General features: G+C 36.6%; 1 protein-coding gene across 3 annotated transcripts in view; it reads right to left on the reverse strand.

Annotated features, from left to right (window-relative positions):
• Nucleotides 1-2,707: 2,707 nt before the first annotated feature.
• Nucleotides 2,708-25,068, reverse strand: part of GALC (galactosylceramidase) — a 38,613-nt gene continuing 16,252 nt past the window's right edge. Inside the window, exons 7-17 of one of the 3 annotated variants that reach the window (XM_083839816.1) lie at nucleotides 20,660-20,790; nucleotides 16,807-16,962; nucleotides 15,679-15,803; nucleotides 13,733-13,860; nucleotides 13,223-13,312; nucleotides 12,522-12,611; nucleotides 11,245-11,389; nucleotides 10,581-10,761; nucleotides 7,672-7,835; nucleotides 7,112-7,188; nucleotides 2,708-5,248 (exon numbers count right to left, since the gene is read on the reverse strand). In XM_083839816.1, coding sequence (XP_083695942.1) covers nucleotides 5,105-5,248; nucleotides 7,112-7,188; nucleotides 7,672-7,835; nucleotides 10,581-10,761; nucleotides 11,245-11,389; nucleotides 12,522-12,611; nucleotides 13,223-13,312; nucleotides 13,733-13,860; nucleotides 15,679-15,803; nucleotides 16,807-16,962; nucleotides 20,660-20,790 — 1,431 coding nt within the window. In that variant the 3' untranslated portion in view covers nucleotides 2,708-5,104. Of the gene's footprint in view, nucleotides 5,249-7,111; nucleotides 7,189-7,671; nucleotides 7,836-10,580; nucleotides 10,762-11,244; nucleotides 11,390-12,521; nucleotides 12,612-13,222; nucleotides 13,313-13,732; nucleotides 13,861-15,678; nucleotides 15,804-16,806; nucleotides 16,963-19,591; nucleotides 19,648-20,659; nucleotides 20,791-25,068 lie in introns of all 3 variants that reach the window. The other 2 variants (XM_083839818.1, XM_083839817.1) reach the window with 2 other exon arrangements.

The raw sequence follows: 25,068 nt of genomic DNA on the forward strand, positions 1-25,068 counted from the left end.
AGAACAGTTGACGCACATGAAGCCTCCCAACACCTTGGAAGGAACACTGCAGTAAAAGCAAAACACGCCTTTCTTACAGCTCTGCTGTTATGCTAACAGAGAAAATAGACCTGCATCCTGAAGGAGGAATAGACCTTCTGAATCCATCCAGGATTCACAATTACAGACGCCCATTTCATCAGCATAACCTGTTGCCAATTTTTACTTCATTTAACCTTTTCTGGCCATAAAGTAAGAGCTCTTAACGCAAAAAAAAAAAAAAAAAAAAAGAAGTTGTAAGACCTAGTGTTCTCAGAAAATGGTAGCAGTATTAGTATCTAACAAGATTTGCATTTTTCTTTTTTAGCAGCAATAAAGTATTTGAGTTTCTATAGGTATTTAACTTTTGTGTGTGTTCTTTTGTTTCGTTTTTTGTGTTTTATTTTTTTTTTAAAAAAATGAGACGCAGCAAGGAAGCTAACTGTACTTCCCAGCAGGAACTGAACAAAGAAAGTCAAACCAAACCTGGACTTTGCTTTTCCTCTTGCTATTTAGAAACACATGCAGAGTTTAGTTTCTTCAAAATAATCATTTTGGTGGTAATTTCTCCATCTTAGTCCAAAGGTTCCCAGAGTAAGGCTGCACCACATTAGTCTGGTGTACTGGATTTGTATTTTCTCTTGCAAGCCCTGGAGTTTGTGTTGCACCAAGACATCCTGTGGTACAGTTCTGCAGCTTGAGATGCATCCATGAGCACAGTAAAACAAAAATGACTTTTCCTGATCTTAAGTGAAGTTTTAACACTCAGCTACTTACACTGAATACCAAGGTGTTTAAAAAAACTAAATTTCACCACTGTAATGCTTTTGTAGGTTACTTTTGTCAGCACTTCGCAGAGATATGTCTAAGTTTAGCCTGTGGTGTACAAAAGAAGTAGAGGACAGGTTTAATGCACTAATTGCAAAGTTACTTTGTCCCCTACCAAAATTGGTGTTCAGGTTCTTTACCCGTTTCTAACCTCATCCAAATATAGTTCCTTGAAGATAAAAAGTCATCTTTACTGTTGTTTGTCTTAGTCACTATGAAAACCACAGCGAAGCATTTCGGCATGTGGTAAAAGTTCGGGAACACTGCTGCACCATATGCTAAATTAGTTGTAGTTACCTTCTTTTTTGTGCCTTTTTTTTTTTTTTAAATGCATATCAGGAAGTTTCCCCATCATCCACCAACTGCAGATTATGCAGATAAATTTATTTATTTTTTAATTTGGCCTCAAAGGAGGTTGTAGTGGGATGGGAGTCTGTCTCTTCTCCCATGCAACAGAACACGAGGAAATGGCCTCAAGTTGCACCAGCAGAGGTTTAGGTTGGATATTAAGAAAAATTTCTTCCTGAAAGGGTTGTGAAGCATTAGAAGAGCCTGCCTAGGGTAGTGGCTGAGTCACCATCCCTGGAAGCATTCAAAAGTCATGTAGATGTGGTGCTTAGGGACATGGCTTAGTGGTAGACTTGGCAGTGCAGGATTAACAATTGGACTTTATCTCAGAGGTCTTTTCGAGCCTAAATGATTCCATGAAATTGACACTGTCAGCTTCAGATCTACTCCCAGTAAGTGTGTGCAACCTATTTTTATTTTTTATTTTTTAAATGAGTCTTCTAAAATCTCTCTTGCTTCTGAGACGAGTGATTGCAGTGGCTTGCATATTACCAAATAGGGCTGTAGGAGGGTAAAGGAGGAGCAAAAAGGACAGAAAACAAGATGTCCAGGACATCCGAAAAAAATAAATATCAGATTAATTTGTATAACAAGTTTGGTTGTTTATTTCCCCTACCACTCCATGTTTTGAATGAGAAATTTACTGTTGATACAGTGAAAACAGAATGATGCTGCAAAACAAATCTTCATCAGTAGCTTAGAGCTTCCCCATGATTTTAAAGGAAAGGAGCCCTGTTTTGCAGAAAATCCCACAAACATTGTTCATAGCAGGTAACCTCAAAGTTGCATGGCAGAAAGTAAGAGACAGAATCAATTTTGATGCAGTGTTGTGTAACTGCAATTAGGTTGTTGTTGTTGTAGCCTGCAATTAGGTTTTCCTACAGGAGAGATTGCACACTTGTTACTAACACTAGCTATTGGAAGACAGTATTTCCAGAGCAATTCATATCTACTGGCATGATTGCCTGGAAAACATGACTAGCTCAACGGAATTGTCCTCCCCTTTGAAAGTTGAACCCTTAAGTTAAAGGGAGTGGAGGGGTGGGGAAAGCACAGAGTAGAAATTGAAGCTAAATTAAAAAGAAAACTCAAGGTAAAGAAGCCTCATTTAAACTTTAAAATATACCTGCACAGCACTGTCTACTTCTGTACCTATAAAGAGACTTCCAGCTGAAGTTCACAATGCCTTAGTACTCAGGAGTTTTGCATGAACGGCCCTTAAATACATTTTAATTCCCTTAACTAAATAAAAAAAAAAAAAAAAAACAGAAAAACCCACAAAACAGACATAAGAAAAAGTGTATATTGAGCACTATAAGTAAGTCCTGATGTATATGGATTTTGAGGTTATTTGTTAATGAGCACTGTTTGGCTATTCAGTATCAGAAAAACTGTTCCAACCGAATTAACCTAATGCCAAGCATCTTTACCAGGAATTACAAAGAAAAAACCTGTCCGCTTTCTTACTGGAGGATACCAAGACCCATTTACAGAAGCATTCTGCACAAATAAAGGGTTTTTAAGTGCTTTATTTGTCCATTTGGAATGATTAGTATTTATAATCAACAACATAAATCTACCCCTCAATGAAAGACCTGACAGCTTGTTATTACCAAGCATATTACAGCTTGCTGAAGGGTGAAGAATTACAGACGTACGGATGAATAACATTATATCACCATTAAATCACTTACTCTGTTCATAACAGTTTAATCCTCTAACATTAATAAATTAAGATTAGAAAAAATAATCAACATTTCCAGTGATAAAATACACTGTGTTTAGTACACAATATAACAACAGTAGTTTATTACACTAGTGCATTAAAAGGTACTAAAAAAATGGACAACTCCTTTGGAATAACTTCATCATTGCTAATCTTATACAAACATTGCTTGCAGCCCACACAACTAAAACAAGTTTATTCCGATAACTTTTTCTCCTGTATTCATTATTATTTGAATATGAGGACCTCAAGTTAGATTCCTTCACATCTACAGTTCCCAGTGACATCCCCTCTTAAATCAAGCAAATAATGAACAGATTTGCATCCACACTTCAACCATCAGAATGAAACTGAAGTAGAAAACTGCCTTTTATTTTTTAACCCAGTTAAAGAAACAGTTAATATTTGGAAGTCTTCTACAAGAATTTTAAAGTTCAGTGCTTTAGACCATTGTTCAAGGTTACTTGCACGTATGAAATCTGCATGTATGAATGATTCATAACCAATTGATAACGGTATCAGTATAATTCTTACAAAAATAAAAATTCTCATCTCCACTTACTAGAGATGAAATTTCAAGACCCTCTGCATTAACTCTATATTAGGTGACAGCTTTGAAGACCGAAGACAATGCTTACTGGAATCAGCCTTCAAAATAAAGCAGATCCGAATAACATTCAGCATAAATTGAAGTATACTGCAAATCTGTTTCTCAAAGAATCTCGAAGATTCTCAAAGATACTGCCTGCTACAGATGGCCTCATACAGATATTAGTGTCCTATCACGTTTGCAGAAGTACTTGCTTGCCAATTAAGTAAGATGTGAATGTGAAAAGCACAGACACAGGAGGCATGTTTTGTTATGGCAACAGAGATTTTCATTCTAAATGACGAAGAGAAAACTTCACAAGCCAGTTGATGAAAATTCCATTCACTAGCTCACTACAGTGACAATGATTTTTTTTTTTTTGTATCACAGTAACTTGGAAAAAAAAAGCGAAACATCAGAAAAAGAGTCCCTCCTTTCAGACTGAATTTCTGATCCTTCAGAATCTTACTCCCTGATGCCTGGAAGTTTAAAAACAGACACTCATGTCAACACCACTGTCTGACACACTACGCAATTCTGTCTGCATCCACCTGCTGTCACTTACCTTATGAACAGGTTGCAAAGACTTAAGGGCAAGGACTTCTTTCCCCCCGGTTTCCTTTTATGCAAGTACATGATAGTATCCATACTTCCTCTGTGCTAGAATAATATAATCAACTCCATAACATATTGTTATACTTCAATTATTTTCTGCTCTAAGCTTTAGATCATCACAAATGAGAGATGGATGTCACACCTTCTAGGAACAAAAAGACATTTTTCCATATATGACCTGACATGGAATGCCAGCATCCAGGACTCTGGATTTTTATTCTTTGTGCCAGGCAAACAAAAACACAAAGCTTTCAATAATGAACTGCAAGTTACAGTATCTTTTAATCCATTTCAATCCTTTCATTGGAAAAAGGAGGTAGTTGACAAATAAGGCATATCCTGCATTGCCTGTTCAGTTTGTAAGGCACATTTCCCTTCCACTGAAAACATGTTATATTTCAAGGCTGGCACTCTAAGTTGGAAGAAGTAATAAAATACATTTGGAGTATTTATTGTAATGTCTAGCCTCAGACTGTAGCAGAAACACAGGCAAAACATCTTTTTTCTTAGCATAGAAAAATTACATTCTTCATCTAAATGAAATCTGAAAATGATAAACCTACAACAGTGTGGGGCCACTGGCATTTAATTCTTCGAGAGTGAAAGGAATGGACACAATCATGTTAGTGTTAAAAATGCAGCTTGAAAGGCCTTTATCTTATATGAACTTCCAAAGTTATCTTAAAATGAGCTGGAAAGTTAAGATCTTGTTATTCAAAGGATTTAAATCCACAACAAAATTGTTTTCATTGTTACCTTGAACTAAAGTTCACCCCTGGGAATCTAAGAACAAAAATCCCGTAACAACCAGGGGATAAAGTTAGTCATGTTTATAACTAGTCAAGTAAACCTTTAACAAATAACAGGATGAGGATTCAGGTTCTTTTCCATCAGATCAATCACAGTGTTGTCCCCAAAGTTTGAGCTGTCTCTTCTTCAAAGAAAGATGAGAACTGCATTCTCCAAATGCAAAAGCCACCTCAGCTAGCTTCAACATGAAAGTTGTCAAACTGAGCAAACTCAAATGAGCGAGTTCCAATAGCAGCCCATCCGTTACTTGGTTTAGAAATGGTGACATTCTCCCAGAGTGGATAACCATTTAACAGCCCTGAGGCAGAAGCGCCCTGTCAAAAAATGGAAAGAAAGTTGGCTTTGTAAAATCCAGCAATCAAATGTATTGACACTGAGACAACCTGTAAGGGAGATGAGACAAGCCTGAAAGGTGTCAAGTGAACTTTCAACTCCATTTCACACATTTTCCATGCAGAGGTACTTCTAAATAATCACACAGAACCATACAATGCCTATCAGCTCTGTGAAACACATCTAATGCCTTTACAGTTCATAGATAGAAGGTTCATCTTTCCCCAACTCGCAGCTTGCAAACTCACCGCAGAATCTCAAAGGTACACTGGTTTTCTTCATGTGTCAGTGTCACACTCCCTCAAAACAACGAGCTGTTTTGAGGGGTTTAGCAAAGCTAGAGCTACCTGGAACTACAAAGCAGTTCTTTTGTGGATATAATATACCTGGCATTGACTCTTTACAATTAGGCAAAAAGTCAAAAGAAAAGAATGATGCATTTTAGTCATTAAGTTGAGAGGAGGAACTAGAGAACTTTCAAGTACATTACCATTACAATTAAGAACAGTTTCAGGAACAGTTAAATTTTAACTTGCCAATATTCTCCACTAACTTGTAGTTAGAAAAAAAAAAGCATTCTATTTTACCTGTATTTCTTAATCTGAAGGACAATTACAGACACAGGTAAATCCAAAGAATACTTTCTAAAAAGCAATGAGAGCGCTCTCACACTATCAGTATGAGACCTCTACAATTCTGTTATTGCAAAGGCGTATTTAGCACAAAATATTTTAACAGTGCAGATCAAAGTCTGTAGCATCGTAATTTTAAGATTAACAAACGTCATTGTTTTGTGCTTTAAATTACTTATGCTCATCTTTAGTACCACATTCAGGTTAGTAAGCATCTTAGTCCATTTTACAAATAGCAGTCACTGTCATAAATGTGGGTGTACAAAAACAAAACTAAATTACTTCTACTTCAATGAATGTCTCAGATAAGAGCATCCCTTTGTCTCCCAGTACAAAAGAATGAAAGGAGGAAAAAAAGCTTCTAACACTCACTGACATTTTAGCATGACAGAAAGACTTAACACAGAATTTCAAAGACAGTTTGTTTCTGTACAAGATATCCTCAACTAGGATTTACGTTTCCTCATTATTTCAGGCCACATGCAGATGTGAAGGTTATGTTAGGCAAGGGAATTAGGCACTCAGCAGAGGAGCTTAGAGCCTTTGAGTTACTTGCAGCAATGTCAATTCCAGCTAATTGCACAGGTATATTTTAAATAAAGTTTGATACCAATTTTCTCACCAAGTAACTATGATCAAAAAGGTAAAAACACACACAAAACAAAAAAATGTACTTTAGACAGGCTTCTAATCAACTGCAGACCATTTTTACTGTAACATAATACCTATGCTTCCTCAGTACAGGAAAGAAGAATAGCCGCTCAACCAAGTTCCCCAGTTCCAAGTCCTTAGGAGGCACCACGTATGAGGACTTGGCACTCAAAGAGGATTGATGGGAATCAGATTCATAAAGCAGACTAGTTTAGTAGTTCACGGAGAGTCTTCGGAACAGGAAATCAGGTCATGATCCTTTCATTAGATTAAGCAAAATATTTGCCTCACTAGCCATCCTATCACCAGCTTTCAACTCATGATTCTGGTTCTCTTCTATACCCTCTCCAGTTTCTCAAAACCTCTCTAAAAATACAGGCAGCAGAACGAGGTATGGTATTTTAACATTGGTTTAAAGTAATAAAAAAAAAATATTATTGTTGCTTTATATAGGTAATCTAATGCAAACAGTCTCTCAGCAGAATAGCACAGTTTTGTCTAAACCATTTAGGATTGGAATTTTCATAGCTGATTTTCTAGCTTTTTAGCCTGTGTCCTTACCCGGATGTTGAGTGTAAGTGTGTGCCACGCACTGGCCCGGACACCAGAAAGCCCCTTCATTAATACTTCTTCTCCAGCTGTAAAAATATGCTCAAGGTTAACAAAGTGCTATTTCACCCTTTTGCCAAGGCTGACAGATAAATACCAAACTAGCAAAAAGGAAAATAATTTCATTTTCAGAGATGTTCAGGACCAACAATCTACCAATTTCAATTGCAGCATGGAGGGCTTAATATATAACCTAGACTCTGTACTGTCTGTGCATTCCCCCATTTTGACAAGACCTTTTCTCTATTGAAACCTCCAATGCTATTTGGCCTGAAATACAGACTCCCTTTATTCAGAATACAGGTTGACAAAGTATGAGAGTAGTTATTGCTCTATTTGTTCTACAGATCTTGTTTATATATTAGAATTTTATAAATTCAGAGGATTTGAGATACCACATCACATTATTGAGTTCTAGGCCGAAATTTAAACTAAGCAGAAATCAGGCATGATTGATACCTGGATGAGACCAGAAAAAAATCAGCATCCACTTTTACTAAATGGCTGCTTACCTAAGTCACCAGTGACTCTGTAGGTGCCATCTGCATAAACCCAGAAGAAAACTCCTTTGGTACGACGAACGTATATCCCACCATTGTCAACTCTTCCAGCAATAAACACACCCCCATCATCTTGCTTTTCTATGTAGATGTCACAAGTGACTGTCAGGTTCACCCTGTAAGAGCAGTTAAGTTTTTTTAACGAGCAAAAAAATTTATTTTTTTTTTTTGAGCAGGCAGTAGGTAGAGTACTCCCTACATGGTACAGCAACCTTTTTGAGAAAAGATTTAGGCATCCTAATTGGGACCTATGGGTGTGACAGACACAGATTCATCTTCACTGATGACTTGTCAGGACTGGTTGTTTCCACCTGTGAGTTCACAGATTTTCTTCGGATGAATATGTCTTCTAATAGACCAACAACAAACCTAAGCGTATTGCCAACAAGTTAAAATCTGTTACACAAATTGTTTGTGTTGTCCACAGAAAAGCTTTCAGGCTTACAAAAATAGAAGTTGCTTTTAGATAACAATCAAACCCAAGTTTCAGGGCAAAACTACCACATCCTGTTAGAATTTTATCTTAATTTCTCTGAGATTTTTAACATATAGGCCAAGTCTTAGGAAACCCAGACCTCTTGCTCAAAATGCAGAACAAGTTGTATTTGTTTTTTTTTTTAAACAAAAAGTTCAGCTAGGTTGAAATTACTTGATTTTTTTCCTGAGGCAATACTTCATCTCAACTGTAAAGCATCAGGTTTTACATGTAATGACAGCTGCAAAGGAGAAAAAGTCCACCATCAAGCAAAGGAATACCAGAACAATCAAATAGTACCTAGAAAATCTACCCAAGTTGCAGCACTAGCCTCTTAAAAAGAAAAAATTACATCTATTGATGAACGTTCAGCAAATTACATTTCTACATCCCGTATCTGAATTGACTTGCAATAAACTGTTGTGAATATAGATACAGCTACAAGGTCATATATTTAGGAAGTTTCCAGTTATTCTGTTATTTACAAAATGTGGAAAAACCCTCAACGTCCTCAGCTCAGCTGACAGAGAAATCACAAAGAATACCTATTTCAGGAAGTCTTCTTCCCAGCTCTCACATAAAAGAAAAATCTCGTATTTCATTCTAATATAATGTTATTAAAAGTATCAGGTTCTTGGATGGACATTCATTACACAAACTATGTGAGATTTCTTTCTTGCCTCCCTATGTACTAAACAAAAGACTCCCACATCCTGCTCAAGATATTATAATATTGGAATCGGTGAGAGTTAAATAGTAATATTTATAGGATATAGCTAGGCTCAATATAACAAAAGCAAAACTCAAATTTAGGAGTAGAAATGCAGAACTTTCACAAGCACAAGATTAAAATCCAAACTAAAACTAACTGAAGAATCCTCAACTTTAATCATAATAAACTGCTATTGATGACTGAAGTCAAACATCATCCCACAGAAAAATTCAGTACAAGATTAGTTCAATATTTCTATAGCATGCAATAATGGTTGAAAACATCTACCCAGGCTTAAACAAATCAAAGGGCCTGAAATTGAAGACTTGTATTACAAAACATTACAGGTGTGTAAAACTTCAATAACCAGGTAAGCATTCAAAAAACAAGCTTTGTTTTGAAAACAAGATAAGAACTCAAAGAAGTGGAACCAAAATGAAAAAATAGGAAGTTTCCTAAGGATTTCAGTACAGTAATTTAAGCATACATTCTATTTACCAGTTACAGGAATCACTGAATATGACCTACTCTATGAGGGGAAGATGATTATAGCGGGAATACAAGGCTTTACTTAACAGAGGGCTGCAGAAGGTAAACAAAAAATCTCCAGCAACAAGATAGTAGTATGTTTTCAGGCTTCAGAGCAAAGTGATTTGATCACTTGTCACAGCCAGAAGTTTGATCTATGTTCTGAAAAAGCACTTGGTTGAACACTGATGTGATCACAGTGAAAGAACAGACAGAATGGCTATTTTAAAAAACAAAAAAATTTAAGCTAGGCTCTTCCAAATTAAACAAAAAAAATCTTAAGCATTAAGTTTATCATTAGTTACTAGTACTAAGCTGATTATCTAACAGTCTCTTTCCCAAATACTTTTTAATTTTAATTAACATTATGCTAAAATATGCTGCTTCATTACAAATTACCATCATCATAGCTCCTAGAAAGGACTGTAATAATAATCATACTCTTACGAGAGTGGTAAATCTCAGTTGCACCTACCCAGAAACAAAACTGTTTTAAGCAGAAGGTGAATCAAATCCACACAATTCTAGGAACTGCTCAGAAGATGGCAGTCTGCAACAATTAAAACTGCACTAACTCCTGAACTATCTCACTGATATGAGATTGATCAAATCACTAACAAACTAGCAGCACAGTACAAGATTAAGTAATTTACACTGAATTAATTTTTTGTCCCATTTGAAAAGCATACAAAAACTAGTGCTCACTTCAAAATTAGCATTCTGCTTGTGTGATATTGATATTTTGACTTGGTCTTCCCAGTGAGCCACCCCATGTCCGTTTTTCTCAAAAAACAGCTTGAACAAGTATGTCCAGCATGAGTTTAGGAATAATTTTCTCCAGTTTTTCTCCAGCACTGGGCCATGTTACTTAGAGATGAGGTGGAATAACCATCCTTGGATGTTTTCAGGACTCATTTAGACAAAGATACAGTTGACCTGAACTATTAGCATTGGCAAGAGACCTGAGAAGGGCTCAGTGACTTAAGGAAGTCTCTGTCAATCATCATTTCTACACATCTACAGATAGTCTGAATGCACAGATTTGCTGTGCAAGATAAATTAAGTTTGAAATACATCAATTAATCATAACCCACACTGGTAAGGATGACATTTCCCCAAATGTCACCAAAAATATTGTTTACATACCAACGAAAATTTCCTATGATACTGATGGTCTGGTCTGCATCAGAAACCCAAGTGATGGGTCGCTGAACTACCACCTGTCGGAGCGTGAAAACATGATCTCCTGGGTCAGAACCATTTATGAAGTACTCAAATACACCTGTCTGATCTGCAAAATTTGGAGCTTCGCTGAAAGGTGGATTACCTGTTCAGAGAATAAAATGCATATCAAAACCAAAACATCGTTTTTCTTCTGTCTACTCACTCTTGCTTTCAGAAATTTCCTCTGAAGATATTCTCCAGACTTCTTACTCTATCAAAGTACAGACTCCAAAACTGAAGTTTTCGGAGTTGGAAGCAGGCCAGTTTTCATAATCACATGAACAAAGTAAATTACCTTCCATCTTCCTTCACAAAAACTAGTTCACTATACTTGAGCTGTATCTTTTGCATCAAAGAACTGTAGCAGCCACCCAATTAAGAGCTAGAATTAAATACATTTCCTTACAAGTGAGGTATACACCTGTACGTTAACAGAGAAACTGGAATAAATAGGCAAAAATAAAACACATTCAGATTACTTCATACCACCCAGACCAGAGGACTCATATACCACAGTTACGGCCTTTCTACATTGAGACTGTATCTGTGTGTAAATTAAGTTTTTCAACAGAGAATTCTGACTTACGAATATTGAAATCATCTTTGTAATTTGAAGGAAAGGGCTGAGGTGGGGGAGGCTCTGGGCAACTACATTTCTGCCCTGTCTTGAGTGTGGTTAAAGTGTAGACTTCATCCACGTCTAGGTCTATAGAAAAGCTTCCCCTCCAGACCTGGAATTAAAGAAAGCTCAAGCTGCAAAAATCAAACAACTAAATAACAAAATACCCAAGTTTCTGAGTTAAAGGACATTCTCTAAAGACTGATTTGAGGCAAAAATCCTATCTTCTTGCCTCAGTGTTTAATGTCTCCAGATTTTTGAAAACTACTTCCCCCAATCTCTTCATTACCTCGAGGTAAGTTTTTATACAGCTAGTAAAGCTATAGTCAAACAGAGCTTAATTATACAGTTCAGGCATCAAAGGCAAGAAGTTTCAGCACAGGGAAAAACACCAGATGTTACAGAGAGACTGCTGGGAATATCCTGTCGTGAGTAGTACTTAAGTCATATTAGGCATAGCGCTCTTTGTTTTTGAGAACGGTTACTTTAACATTAAACAGTTTGAGGAAGTACTTTTTTTTTTTTTAAGTAAGTTTGTGATGAACATCCCATATACTCACATTCTTACTGCTTTGAGTAGTACAAAAAGTTATCCCAACAGAGGCTCTTTTCTCAAAAAAAATTCTTCTAGATGCACCCAATGAACACACTTATCCCAAAGGTTTGACAGTGAATGTGGGCAAAGAGGCCAGAAAATTAGAATGTTACCACCTTCGGGCCAGAGAAATACTACAACTATCACTTTGCAAATCCTTCTGCAGCAGGAACTCCAGTGCTAATCTGGAATAATGCTAACGCCCAGTGTATGAGCATGAATAAAGTTAGGTTTAACAAATCATGCTCGGGTATACTATACTGACATTTTATTGCATTTCAAAAGCACAGGCTGAAAATTCAGTAAGGTAGGCCCGAAAATGGAAAAGAACATCCACATGCATCACTATCACAATGGGATCACTTAATTTCATTACTTTCAAAGTATGTATCTACTAGAAAGCAGTAATGTTTCAGCCCTACAAAACAAACTGCACCACCAGCCTACTCAGCAGTTATCTTTATGAACACACGCAGAATACCATCAAGCTTCTCTCTGAAGAGCCAAGTACAAGTTACCTTAGATTGCCTTATGTGATTCTACTTTTTACTTCGTAATCCTACATTGCAAAACAAAGAAAAACATCTTTTTTGCACTTCCATTTCTTAAAAGTAATAATACAAAAGATTAATAAAACTAATCAACTTACATCTAAAGGATGGAGTTGCTTGAATAAAATAGAGTTTGCAGATTCAAAATCAAGCCTTGAATACCACACTTGAAGGGTTTTCACCAAATACTACAATGAAATGTAACAAAATTAAAAAAAAAAACCACCACACAATTCTAATATTGACCTCAAGAAATATCAGTCCTTTATTGGTGTATAACTTGTTATTTTAGAGCTGTTGATCTCATTAGCAGTCACCACTCTATTCTGCTAGCCATAACATACTTCATATTTTTGTAGATTATATGTCAATAAACCTACATTATACAGTCAGCTGCAGTTATTTTCCTGAAAAGGAACTGATGACAACTAGAAAGGTCATGATATCATGACCATGCTAGCCAGGTAACCTACATCAGAAGGTTAAAGCACTCAGCCTTGACATAAATCCCAAGGTAAAAATCCAACTGTGTATCTGTTCCAGTGAATTTTTTCTTCAATATACATATTATTAGACCAGGAGGATAGTAACTCTACAAATTCAGTTATGATATTATGTCTTATGGTGAAAGCAGAAGTAGAATGTTTAAAACTTTGGCAGGTATATAACAGCCTATAGTACTGGAGGTAAAGAATTTTGATCTCTTGCTACCCTACTATATTATCTTGTGTGCATTTGTCTCTGGATAGCTATTCACCTTGCAAGAGTAATCAAATGTATTCATTCAACGTCTACTTACAAAAGACCCTCTGAGGTAGAAAGTTGCTCTCTGAGGTGACACATTAAAATGAGGCAGTGGAGGCCTGATACATTGAGAGTGATTATGAGTCTGAAGAAAAAAAGAAAAGGAATATACATTACTGGAATTCATCACATCCCAATATTCATGAAACACAGGATAAGTTTAAATTAAAAAAACAAATAGTTGCAAATTGATCCTGTGTTATTTCATTAACTTAATGATGATTGTTATTACACAAACTTAATTTTATTGGGAATTCTGCTTTAAGAAAAACACATGGATTTAATTTCCTCCCATGGTGTATCATGAAATTAAGGCTAATTTGTGATATAAAAATTATACACACAGTTTAGATAGAAAAAAGGATTTGTAGCAGTCTAACAAGGCTATAAAAGTATCATAGAGCATATTCACAGATATTAAAACTACGTAAATCAGAACAGGCTCTTTGTAAGAAAATGTTCCCTTTATCTATCCTACTTTGTTGGAATTGCTGATGTACATTACCATAGTTTCAATTATGATGGTAAGGTTTCCTAGGCCATCTGTCAGAGCTACAAAACTGCCACCTCCTTCCAAGTGTCCGTCAACTTGCAAGTATGACCAGCCTGGTTGAGTAAATTGTGTTGTGTGCGCTAAGACAAAACAGAACAAAAATCAGAAGAAAACAATTAAGTCTTAATAAAAATATAACATCCATTTCTAGTCTGAATTAAATTTCTTGCACAAGAAAAAGGTGATCTGGGGAAGGAAGTAATGGAATTTCAAAAAAAAATTCTACCTATACAAGAAAATTAAGAAATTGTACTAAAACACAATTAAAAACATCAGCTCTGTGACAGATAAAGCAGTTAAAACAAAATGTTAGCAATTATTTTAACAAAAAGGAGAAAAAAAACTTATCATAGAATGGTTTGGGTTGGAAGGGACCTTAAAGATCATCTGATTCCAACCTCCTGTCATGGGCAGGGACACCTCCCACTAGACCAGGTTGCCCAAAGCCCCATCCAGCCTGGCCTTAATTGCTTCCAGGAATAGGGTATGCACTTCTCTGGGTAACCTGTTCTGGTGCCTCATCACTCTCAGAATAAAGAATTTCTTCCTAATATCTAAACTAAGAAAGGGTAGATTTAGATTAAAACCATTACCCCTTGCCCTATCACTACACTCCCAGACAAAAAGCCCCTCCCCAGCTCTCCCGTTATGTAAGGTCTCCCCGGAGCCCTCTCTTCTCCAGGCTGGACAACCCCAACTCTCTCAGCCTGTCTTCACAGGAGAGCTGCTCCAGCCCCTTGATCATCCTTGTGGCCCTCCTCTGGGCTCATTCTAATACTTCCACATCCTTCCTGTGCTGGGAGCCCCAGAGCTGAACACAGCACTCCAGCTAGGGTCTCACAAGAGCAGAGCAGAGGGGCAGAATCACTTCCCTCGCCCTGCTGGCCGTGCTGCTTTTGATGCAGCCCAAGATACGGCTGGTTTTCAGGGCTGCAAGTGCACCTTACTGGGTCATGTTGAGCTTCTCATCAACCAACACCCACTATATGTCACTAAATAAATCAATCATGTACATGTAATATGAATATTCACCACAGTTCAGACTTTCCCCCATCTCTCTATTAACAAAAATAAACCAGGAAACAGTTAAGCCAGATAAAGTACAGAAGGGCATCTCCTTGAGAAATAACTACATGAGGTAGAGTTTTCAGCAAGCAAGACAGTACCAAAGACATATGACCTAGGTCACAAAAATCCAGACAACATGGAAACAGGAACAGCTGCGCAGTTGTTCTGAACTGTTCATATGACTGTATAGCCATTTTTTCTAACGTTTTTACATATACTAGTAATTAGCAAAAGAATAAAAGTTAAGGCATTTGTCTTGATCCTTCTTTACAGCATTGTATATGCCACTAGCTTTGTGGAACTGTGGCAAAGGCGCCAAAAGATTACAGAAGGACTACAGAGCAACCAGTGAATCATGTTTTCATAAGACAAAGCATAAAAGTATTCCCCTTTCCTAATGCACAAGGAAACGCTGAGTTTAACAGACCAAGAAACTCTGGCAGTACAACAGTACTAAAGTTCTTTGTTCTATTTTCTCAAATTGAAAGGTAATAAATGTCTACTTACGGATGAAAAAACAAGAGGGAAAAAGAATAGGAAAGTACACTAATCTCTACAGGCACACTAACCCTTACAGGCATTTCAGATCAAACGACTTTATATAAGCTACTGCCTCTTATTGCTATTATTTCTGCATGATCTAATGGTCAAACATTAAGATTTCCCTTGCTATTAAGATCTCCGCTTTCTATTGAAAGAAGCCTTTTTTTTCCTTTAAGGTATTCATAAGACTTTCCACAAAGTTAAGTTTAATTTGGTGAAAAAAAGTACATAGAAAAAAGACTAAACAAATAAAGGCCTCAGACAATACAGTTACACAAGCCTTTTACCTGTAATCCAGATAGGCGCTTCTACTTTGTAATGGCCACTCCAGGGCTCTTGTGCTGTCATTAATCCACATCGACCAAAGGGCAAGTCTTCATAATAGCTAGCCACTAAATTCCACGCAATGGTTCTGGAAAAATAGGTTTGTTTTGTTTACTCATATGGATTGTATTAGATTAAATTAGTACAAGAATTTATTCTTCTTTTTCTCCAGTACATATTCAAAAAACTCCCCATCTCAGCCAAAAAAAATAAAAAGTTTCCCAGGCAAAAAAAAATATATATCTTTACAGTAAAAGGAGAGGGGGAACAAAAAAAAGAAAAAACAAAACACTACTACAACAACAACAACCCCACAGGAAAGAAAAATCAAACAAATCATCTTCCAGAGTTGAAAACTTCATACTAAATGACCGATACATTTCCTAGCTCTATCACCATGAAAAGATGCACATTAAAAGAAATGCGCACCTGAGACTCCATTCATACTTGCTAACCACATCAGCTGAAAGAAAATTCAAAATAAAAAACTGAAGTTGTCAGAGTTTACAATTGTTATTAGCTTTTTTGGTTGTCTGGTTGTTGTTTGTGGTGGTGGTGTTTTGACGGTTTGGGGTTTGTTTGTTTAAGCCCTGATAAGTATAATCCTCCTTATATCCACATAAATAAAGGACAGAAAGCAGCTGTATGGAAAAAAAAAAGGTAATAAAATACTTTTCTACTACTTTTAAATGAAGGCAAACAACCTGATAAAGACCCTAAGAAACATGCAGCTAGATTAGCTTTATTATGTTATTTTCCTCCTGTGTTTTTCAGGTTGTTAGTTCTTAAGAACATTCTGTTTTTAAAAAGTATCACCAGCATCTCAAAGACAGACAAACTCCACTGCATAAACCAATGGATACATGTGGAATTGTAATGACTAAGAATGCATTAAAATTTGTGGGACTTCTATCCCAGAGAGAGGTTAAGACAGTAGACTTCACACCTTAGTATATTCGAATTGGGACTGACAGAGGAGAAAGTTTCAGTTTACCTACTCCCTTAACATAGCAGATGGATGTGTTACGTGGTACATTAGACAATTCTTACATATGAAGTTCCAAAAGCGAGCAACAGTGTACTACACTTACGAGGTCATGTTTCCATTCACATAGTTTTGGTTTAGGATCCGAGCCCAACAGCCTGCACCTACTTCATCATTGAAAGTACTATAATCTTCTGAAGACCACAGTTTCTTCTGCGTTAATAAGGCATTTGGCACTGTTTTTGTTCCAGGATAGTGAGCCCTACACAGTATTTTAAAAAAGAAAGAGCACTTATCACAAAGAGAAAAATCAAAGCCTGGAAGTACAAACAGTAGCAATAATTCCCCTCTTCCGAACTTAAATCAAAAAACAAACTTTCATTGGAATAATATTAATGGAATAAAAATCCTGGAACAAGAGAGATCCGTAATACATCATATCTTACGAATTTGCATCAGTACAAGATTACTCCTTTAAAACATTACCTTCATAAGTAAGCCTAACTTAAAATACATTGTGTAATGTCTGCAGCTAGGTGAAGCAAAGCTTTATCCTGAAATTAAGCTTGATAACTTGTATGAGTAATTGTATTATGCTAAGAGAAATACATGCTACTTTGTACTACGTTAGACAAAACTTTAAATAATTGTAAGTCAACAGCAACATACAGTACTAGGCATTATTCTAAAAACTTAACGGCATTAATGTCTTAATGCACCTGAACATGATCTTAGCTCATTCTTTTCAACAAATTCAGCTTTCAAACAGGCATTTTGGGTGGACTATAAGAGCTAAAGAGGCATAAACCAAAAATAACTGAAATATGATGAAAGCTAGTTTTCTTTGCAAAGCCTTTCTTACTTGAGTACATATACTTCCTCCCAAATAAAGACTACTGATCATATTCAATCGAATCAATTCACTATGGCAAATTAGCCTAGCTGAAATAAAACCTTGCAGAAATCATGATCATTCCCCTCAGTTAGGGCACACATTGAACACACTAAATGCATACGCTAAAATGAACCATCACTACTGGAAAGGAAAGCATAAAGATTTCCTTTACTACTAGGCTGAAACTTGACAAATTTATCAATTTGTGAGTCAGGGACAAAAGAAATAATTTTTCTATATTGATTGTTGGTTTTAAGTATTTTCTCCCTATTGGACTATTGGCCATTTCCCATTGTTATAGTCTTTCATACCTTGCTTCACTAATGATAATAAAACAGATAGTGAAGATTTTAACTACATTCTTGTACAGGTTAGCAAACATTTTCCCTTTAGCTTGGAAACACAAATATTACCTTAGTACCAAGAAGTTTTTTTTCTAATGGTGTAAAACATGTAGCTTGCAAAAACAAGGCAGAAAATGAGATTTGTATTCCTACACTCCATGTCCTGAAGAACTTTTTATTAGAGAGTCAATAAAAAAATGTATTTTACCAAAATTTGGGGGAGGGGTGGGGTTAAGAGCTTTACATAAAATTACACAGGAACAAAGTAGAGCTCCATTTTCCTGCACATAGCAATATACCAAAGGAGAGGAGGGAAGAAAAAAAGTCAGGTTAGAAATAGCAGGTTTTTTCCACTGTCTTTCTTACATATCTGTACAAGGTTGTAAAAATTAAACCTAAAAAAAAAAGAACACCATCACTGCAACAGAGCTTTGCAAAAAAGCACTAGCTACAAAAACCTCAAAATCTAGTTCTCAGCATCTCTAGAAAAAAAATACAATTTGTCAGCTAACATCACTTTTATTCCTGCTTCTCATTCTTATTCAGAATGTAGGCCTGGAAGCAACAGGGGGACAGTTTGAATTTGCACTAGTGCACACATCATATATTCTATTGTGGAAAAACAAGATGTTGTGAAGTTACTCCGGGGTTGTTAACTTGTACATAATTAGTTCTGACCAACTTCTTTAAAAGGCTTGGTTTTCTGTGACACTTATGTTTACCCAAATGCCTATTTAAAACAGATCTAGTTAAGAACGCTGATGATTCTAATCAAAAAGACTGAGTTGTCACCTCATAGCATCCTGAATTTGTATTAGGTAAAAAATGAAAGCTGTTCTTGAACTCGCTGACACACTGTAAAATCTTCCTGTTTTCTTTCCACTAACAGCAGGAAAAGGGGGAATCTTTTCCAACATGGAGAGTCAAAATAGCTTGATCTCTAACAGTACAACATACAAAATTGAACTAAGCGGTTTACATTGTGCTACAAACAAGTAACACATCAAAAGTACTATGAATAAGCACGGAATTTGCAAGTCCATCTTTGAAAAACATTTTTTCCCAAGAGTTGCAATGTAATTTAAATCTGTATGAGTAATACTTGTTTAATTCATTCTATTTCATTTCACTGGTAAAATTAATGCAGCTGTAATAGCTCTGAAAAGCTGTTTGGAAATATCACGTTATAAAGAGCTTTGGTGACCTGGGTCATTCTTGTGTGGGTGAACATTATTAATGGCTTTACAGTGTCTCTTCAGGGCTCTCCCTCATTTCTAGGCATTGCAGTATCTTTAAGTTGAAGTCTGGATGCAAATAGCGCAAAATAACAAAAGCAGTAGCTTTAACTAATTTTCCCTCCAGCTTCTCTGATGTGAGACCTCAGAGATCACAAATCAAGTTACAAAGCCAAAATTAGTTTTTTTGTATAGTCATGTCAAATCCTGGGTAATAAATATTTTTTTAATTTCAAATTAAAAAGAACCCCAACAATATTTTTGAAAAATCCTGCGTTGGTCTGTGCACCACTGAATGCCCAGGAGCCAATTATCCTTCACACAAAAGAGTCTATTTCAACTCCCTGTTAAGACTGAATCAGGGTAAGGACTCTAAAACTTATATTTCTTGCACAGAGTTAAACAACTACAGCTTACTGAAATAGCACGGAAACAACAGAGCTTCTGGAATTAACACTGAGTGCATACTGGATCTGCCAAAAAAAAAAGCAGAAAGGAATCATGCTATGTTGCAATCACGGTAACCACAGTGAGTTCGTATCTGGTCAGAGTGAGTTGATAATTGCTTTTGTTTATTGACCCGCACACAATCCAAGACCTCACCTGCAAGAAATTGTTAGGATATTTTTTATTGTTCAGAATGAGAGGAGGGGTTGTTTTTTTTTGCAATACAGACTCTTATCAGTGTTTGGAAGGAAAGCCTTCATTCCTCTACCTCTGTAGGTCAAATATATAAACATGAACAAAAGACTCAAGTTGAAGCAGGAACAGCCCCCTTTTGAAGCATGTGACTAGGTCAGCCAAGTTCATGGAACCTAATAATTAAAATTTAGACCTTCTGTAAAAGAAGTTAATGAGCAAATCTTACATGTATTTGTATTCAGAAGTCAGTAATCAGCTTCAAATTTAGTGTAGTGCTTCACAAAACATTACCATCATGTGACGAAACCCAGAACTAGAGAAACAAGTCAGCTGATTTCATACTTCCCAAACGTAAGGCTCCCATCATAATGAAACAGAAAACTGAGATGTATATATTTTTTGTTATAATAATCAAAGCACCAATTCAATTCTGACTCGCACCAGTTTCTTTAACAACAGAGTGGTGCAAGTCAGTAATACAAGGTTGTATACAAAGTTGTAAAGTTCAAACACTTTTTGCACATCAAATACAGGAACCAAACTAACTCTCAGGAAAAAAAAGGGTTTTCCAAAACCCCTTCAAGTCATCAAACGCACAGCCACAGCCAATTGGAGTCTTGCACATGATAGGAGACTCCTGATTCAATTAAAGCATTTAAGCTGTGACCAGGACAACAGCTCATCTGACATGATGTGGGTTAGTAAGAAAGATTACAGTACCAAACTTTTCACTGCAGGTAAGAGTACAGAGAGGTAAAGCTTTGGTTATGCCATTCGAAAAGAAGCAATATGAACACAAACTTTGAACAAACCACCAAGAAACGAAAAAAGAGAACCCCCTACCCAATGACATCGACCACGTCGCGGAGCTCAGAGTCAAGCAGCAAGACAAAGGAAATGGGCTCCCACAGTCTATCGCTGGCTATGATCCTCACCTGCTGCAGGCCATGTTTATCCAATGTGTACCTCAACAGCTTGGAAAAAAAAGAAAAAAATAGGAGAGCAAAGAACAGAGAGAAGAGACAAAAAAATGTTTTTCAAATTGTCAGAAGTTTATCTTGGGAAAGGCAGCATCTCCTTCAGCACTGTTTGAACACGCTTCAGAAAAACCATATCATGTTTCAATTCTTGTTCTTGCAACTGGGACAAAAACTGTTACACCAAACAAAACGTAACAAACAGATTGTCAAGCACAGACTGCCTTCAAAGGAGGACGTATCTTCTTCTGCCATGCCAAACCCCAAAGTACATGACAAAAGGCAAAGTGAAAAACATTTGGTTCTTGTTTTCTCACACACACAAAACTGCAGATGAAGTTAGAGGCAGACAAAGCCTAGCAGATTTCATGCAAGATACTCTACTTGCAGAGCAGCCACTTCAACGTTACAATGCAGAGGGTTAGGCTACGAGAGCCACGTACAGCAGGGCAAGGACAGCTGAATGTTAACTGTCAAAGCTTTGCGAAAGCCAAGCAAACGTTTAATTAAAAGGAGTTGATTCTGCCTTTCCTCCCTTCTAAGCCACTGTTTCAGTTTAACGGTGAAGCAACACACAAGTGAGATCAGCTCTTCCTAAACACAACTAACAGAAGAAACGAGAAAAACCCCAGACACACACACCTTATTACTCAACCGCATTTTATTTCAAGCTTTATAATTGCAACCAACATATACTTCCCAAGACACATTTTAGGGCCTTGAAAATTACTGAAAGAAATCTAAAACCTCATGTAAGACCAAGGCTAACAATGTAGTTTCTTGAAATCTGGAAGGCCCCTAACCAGCATTTGTTGTGCTTGCAATTAAAGTAACATTGAATGCCTGACAGCTCTCAAACTTGATATATTGTAGAAACATACAGAAGCATCTCTAACAATTCTACCTTGTAGTTCTACCTACAGGAAACAGTGCTGCAAGGTTATTTTCCATAGATGAGAAAGTGAACTAACTTATCTTCAGTCTGAAATATCAAGATTTCCTGCCCCTTAAGGTTCTTAAGAAACCTGTCTGAACTCAATGTTAACATTTTATTTACATTGTATTTTCCTGTTATATCTTGTATTAGAATAAGACAATATTTGGTTCGCAGACTTAACATACATATCAAGGCTAAAGCATTTTGTAATTAGGGTGTGTTCCTGATAACTAAAGAAAGGCAGTTGGAATCCTGGCTTCAAGAAGGAGGATCTGAGAAACTACTGGCCTGTCGAACTCTCCTCCCCGGGAATGTTAGAGAGGATCACCCTGGAAGCCATTTCCAAGCATACGAAAGACAAGAAGATGACTGGGGACAGCAGCACGATTTACCAAGGGCAAATGATACCTGATAAACCCAACTGCTTTCTGTGACAAGATGACTGACTACCTGTGTGGCCAAGGTAAAATCAGTGGATGTCATTATGGCTTGCCTTTAGCAAGGTCTCCCACCAAGCTGGGGAGTCCAACCAGGTGATGACTACTCATGACGTCCCCACAGACTAATATAGGGCCAATACTGTTTGATAACTTTATAACAACAAAAAAAAAATCAGGAAGTTCACAGGCTATATGTTGAAAAGAAGGGCTGCTATTTACAAGAATCTAAACAGACTGGGAGAAAAAAAAAACAGGCTGATGGGAACCTTGTCAAGCTCAACAAATGCAAACAAAAAGTCCTGTACCTGAGACAGAATAATCCCCTGCAACAGTACAGGCTGGCAACTGATGGAAGACTGGAAGATTCAGCTAGGTATAAAAACTAAAAAGTAAGGCGGAAAAGAGATAAATGGTAAAAGAACAGGAGCACAGTCAAAAACATAGAATAAGTTGCCCAAACGGGTTGTGAAGATATTCAAACTCAACTAGGAAGCCTCAGCGCTATGAGCTAACTGCACCTGCTTCACACAGGGAGCATTCTATCTAATTACAGATAACATCCCCAGTAATACCACATAAAAAAAAAAAAGGTTCTTTTACAAGTAAAATCTACAGTATGAAATTGAGACAATTTATGTCCCGATTATGTCTTGGGATCAGTTACATAAAACCAAAATGAAGAAATGAAGTTTCCAACTTGTGCTTTGAACTATGTAAAACAAAAATCCCATTTAAAACAGATGGCAAAAGCAGCATGGTCCAAAAATCCCAAAGACAGCATTTTCTACAATTAATATTTATTCTTCTGTCAGATTCGCATACTCTTGGACAAGTTAATTTATCTCTCTTACAGAGAATGTCTTCTACCTCGGAGAAAGCAACTGACAGTGCACTGAACTTGTTCTCCCTATTGGACTGAAAAAGCCTTCCTTGATGGTAAGATTAACAATTCCCCTAAAGCTGTGACTACATTAACTGTAAAAATCAACAAAACAACCATCCCTTACATAAAAGCCATAGTCTTTACAAAGTAACTCCTGTCACCCCTCCTCATTCCTTGTAAGGCTTACCATGATTATTTAATTACTTATTTTTTAAATGCCAGACACTAAGAGAGAGGAAAAAATTGAAACGGCAGCTATCATTTCTGCTATTTGATCACTGTATTAGAAAATGCTCATGATACATCAACTAAAAATATTTGTTCTGTCTGGCAAACAAACTGACCTGAAGGGAGATTTTTTTTTCTAAAACCACCCAACAATGGCTGTCCATTAATAATGACTTACAAGGCAAAGATAACTAAAATTGATGAGAACTATAGAGAAACATTTTCACTTTGTTGACTTCTAAATAAACATCAGAAAAAATATTTGTAATATATTCAAGTCTAATTGCATAACAGAATATAAGCCTTTAAGAAAGATCTTGCCAAAAAGCCAGGCTTTGTTAAACTCTGCAAACCAAATCCACATCTAACACAAGAAGAGGTGGTACCAAGCCATACATAGAATCATAAAATCATAGAATATCCCGAGTTGGAAGGGATCCATAAGGATCGTCAAGTCCAACTCCTGGCACCGCTCAGGTCTACCCAAAAGTTTAGACCATGTGACTAAGTGCACAGTCCAATCACTTCTTAAATTCAGACAGGCTTGGTGCAGTGACTACAGACACTGAATAAATACATCCTGGGAGAAGAGCAGTAGGAAGATATACTACACAAACACAGAAAAAGCACTGATCAAAATAACGTAGGAAGACAGTAGCGAAGGCGGTATTGCAAACAAAATAAGGAAGCATAACACAGTTTAAGACTCGAGCTAGCTAAATTACAATTTTCTTCTACTTCCAAGCACTTTACAAGTACCAAGTAAGTTATTTGATTTAGGAACAAATAAAAGCTTTTTTCCTTCTTCTAAAGTAACACCTGTTTTTCAATGGCAACTGCTGCACTTCATTTGTATGAAATAATGGCAAGCAGTACGTTCACTAAGACCACTCCTTCCACCAATGAAATTGAAACACACTGACACAAATATGAAGGGGGAACAAAAAGCAAAACCCTACCGTCAATATACCTTAGTTTACAAATGGTATTTTAAGCAGGGAACTGTTCAATCAGATTAAAAAATTACCTGGTGCAAAAAAAAGGAAAGGAAAAAAAGAACACAAAAGGAAAAACAAAGAAGGGTAAATATCAAATACTTTTTGTGGATGGATGCCAAAGCAATCATTCCAATAATTTCTAAACAAACAATATAACTTTAATTCCAAATTTCCATTTCAAAATAGAAGAAATGTAAAACAAAGTCACTGAGAGGGTTAAGCTTGCAAAGAGATTGCAGAACGTACAGGAAAGGACTTCACAGAAAAGAATCTAATACTACTCAGGAAAACAGATTGAATAGCAGATTTTGCAATCAACTAGACAGAGATATCTACGAGACATACAGATACAGTGTACTTTTACCAAGTTTATGAACTTGAAGGACAGATGTGTAACTACTATTATCTTTTTCTAGGTCAGCAAGAACTGCTTGGTAGTTGGTGCCTTAAAGTCAGTACTGGCTGAAAAACATGGTGTTCTTGTTTTGTTGCCTGTGTATATAGCTGAATTTCTTAATAGATAGCACTACTGAAAATATTCCTCTAACTCTTCGTTCTGGTCAGTGGGGTGGGGGAGTTGGGGAAAAACATGTATCATGTTCAAGAAAAACATGCACAAATAAGAGCGTGCATCTTAAAGAGCATTTCATTAGCATGGGAATCATAACTAGAATATATCCTAATGCAATATGAACTTGCTGAGGTTCAAGTCTTGGTTATTCTAGACAAGCCAGACATAAACACATACAGCTTTTATTTTCTTTTTGGAACCAAGTTAGTTATACAACA

The sequence above is a fragment of the Anser anser genome (genome assembly GCF_964211835.1).
Source record: "Anser anser genome assembly, chromosome: 5".
Lineage (NCBI taxonomy): Eukaryota > Metazoa > Chordata > Aves > Anseriformes > Anatidae > Anser > Anser anser.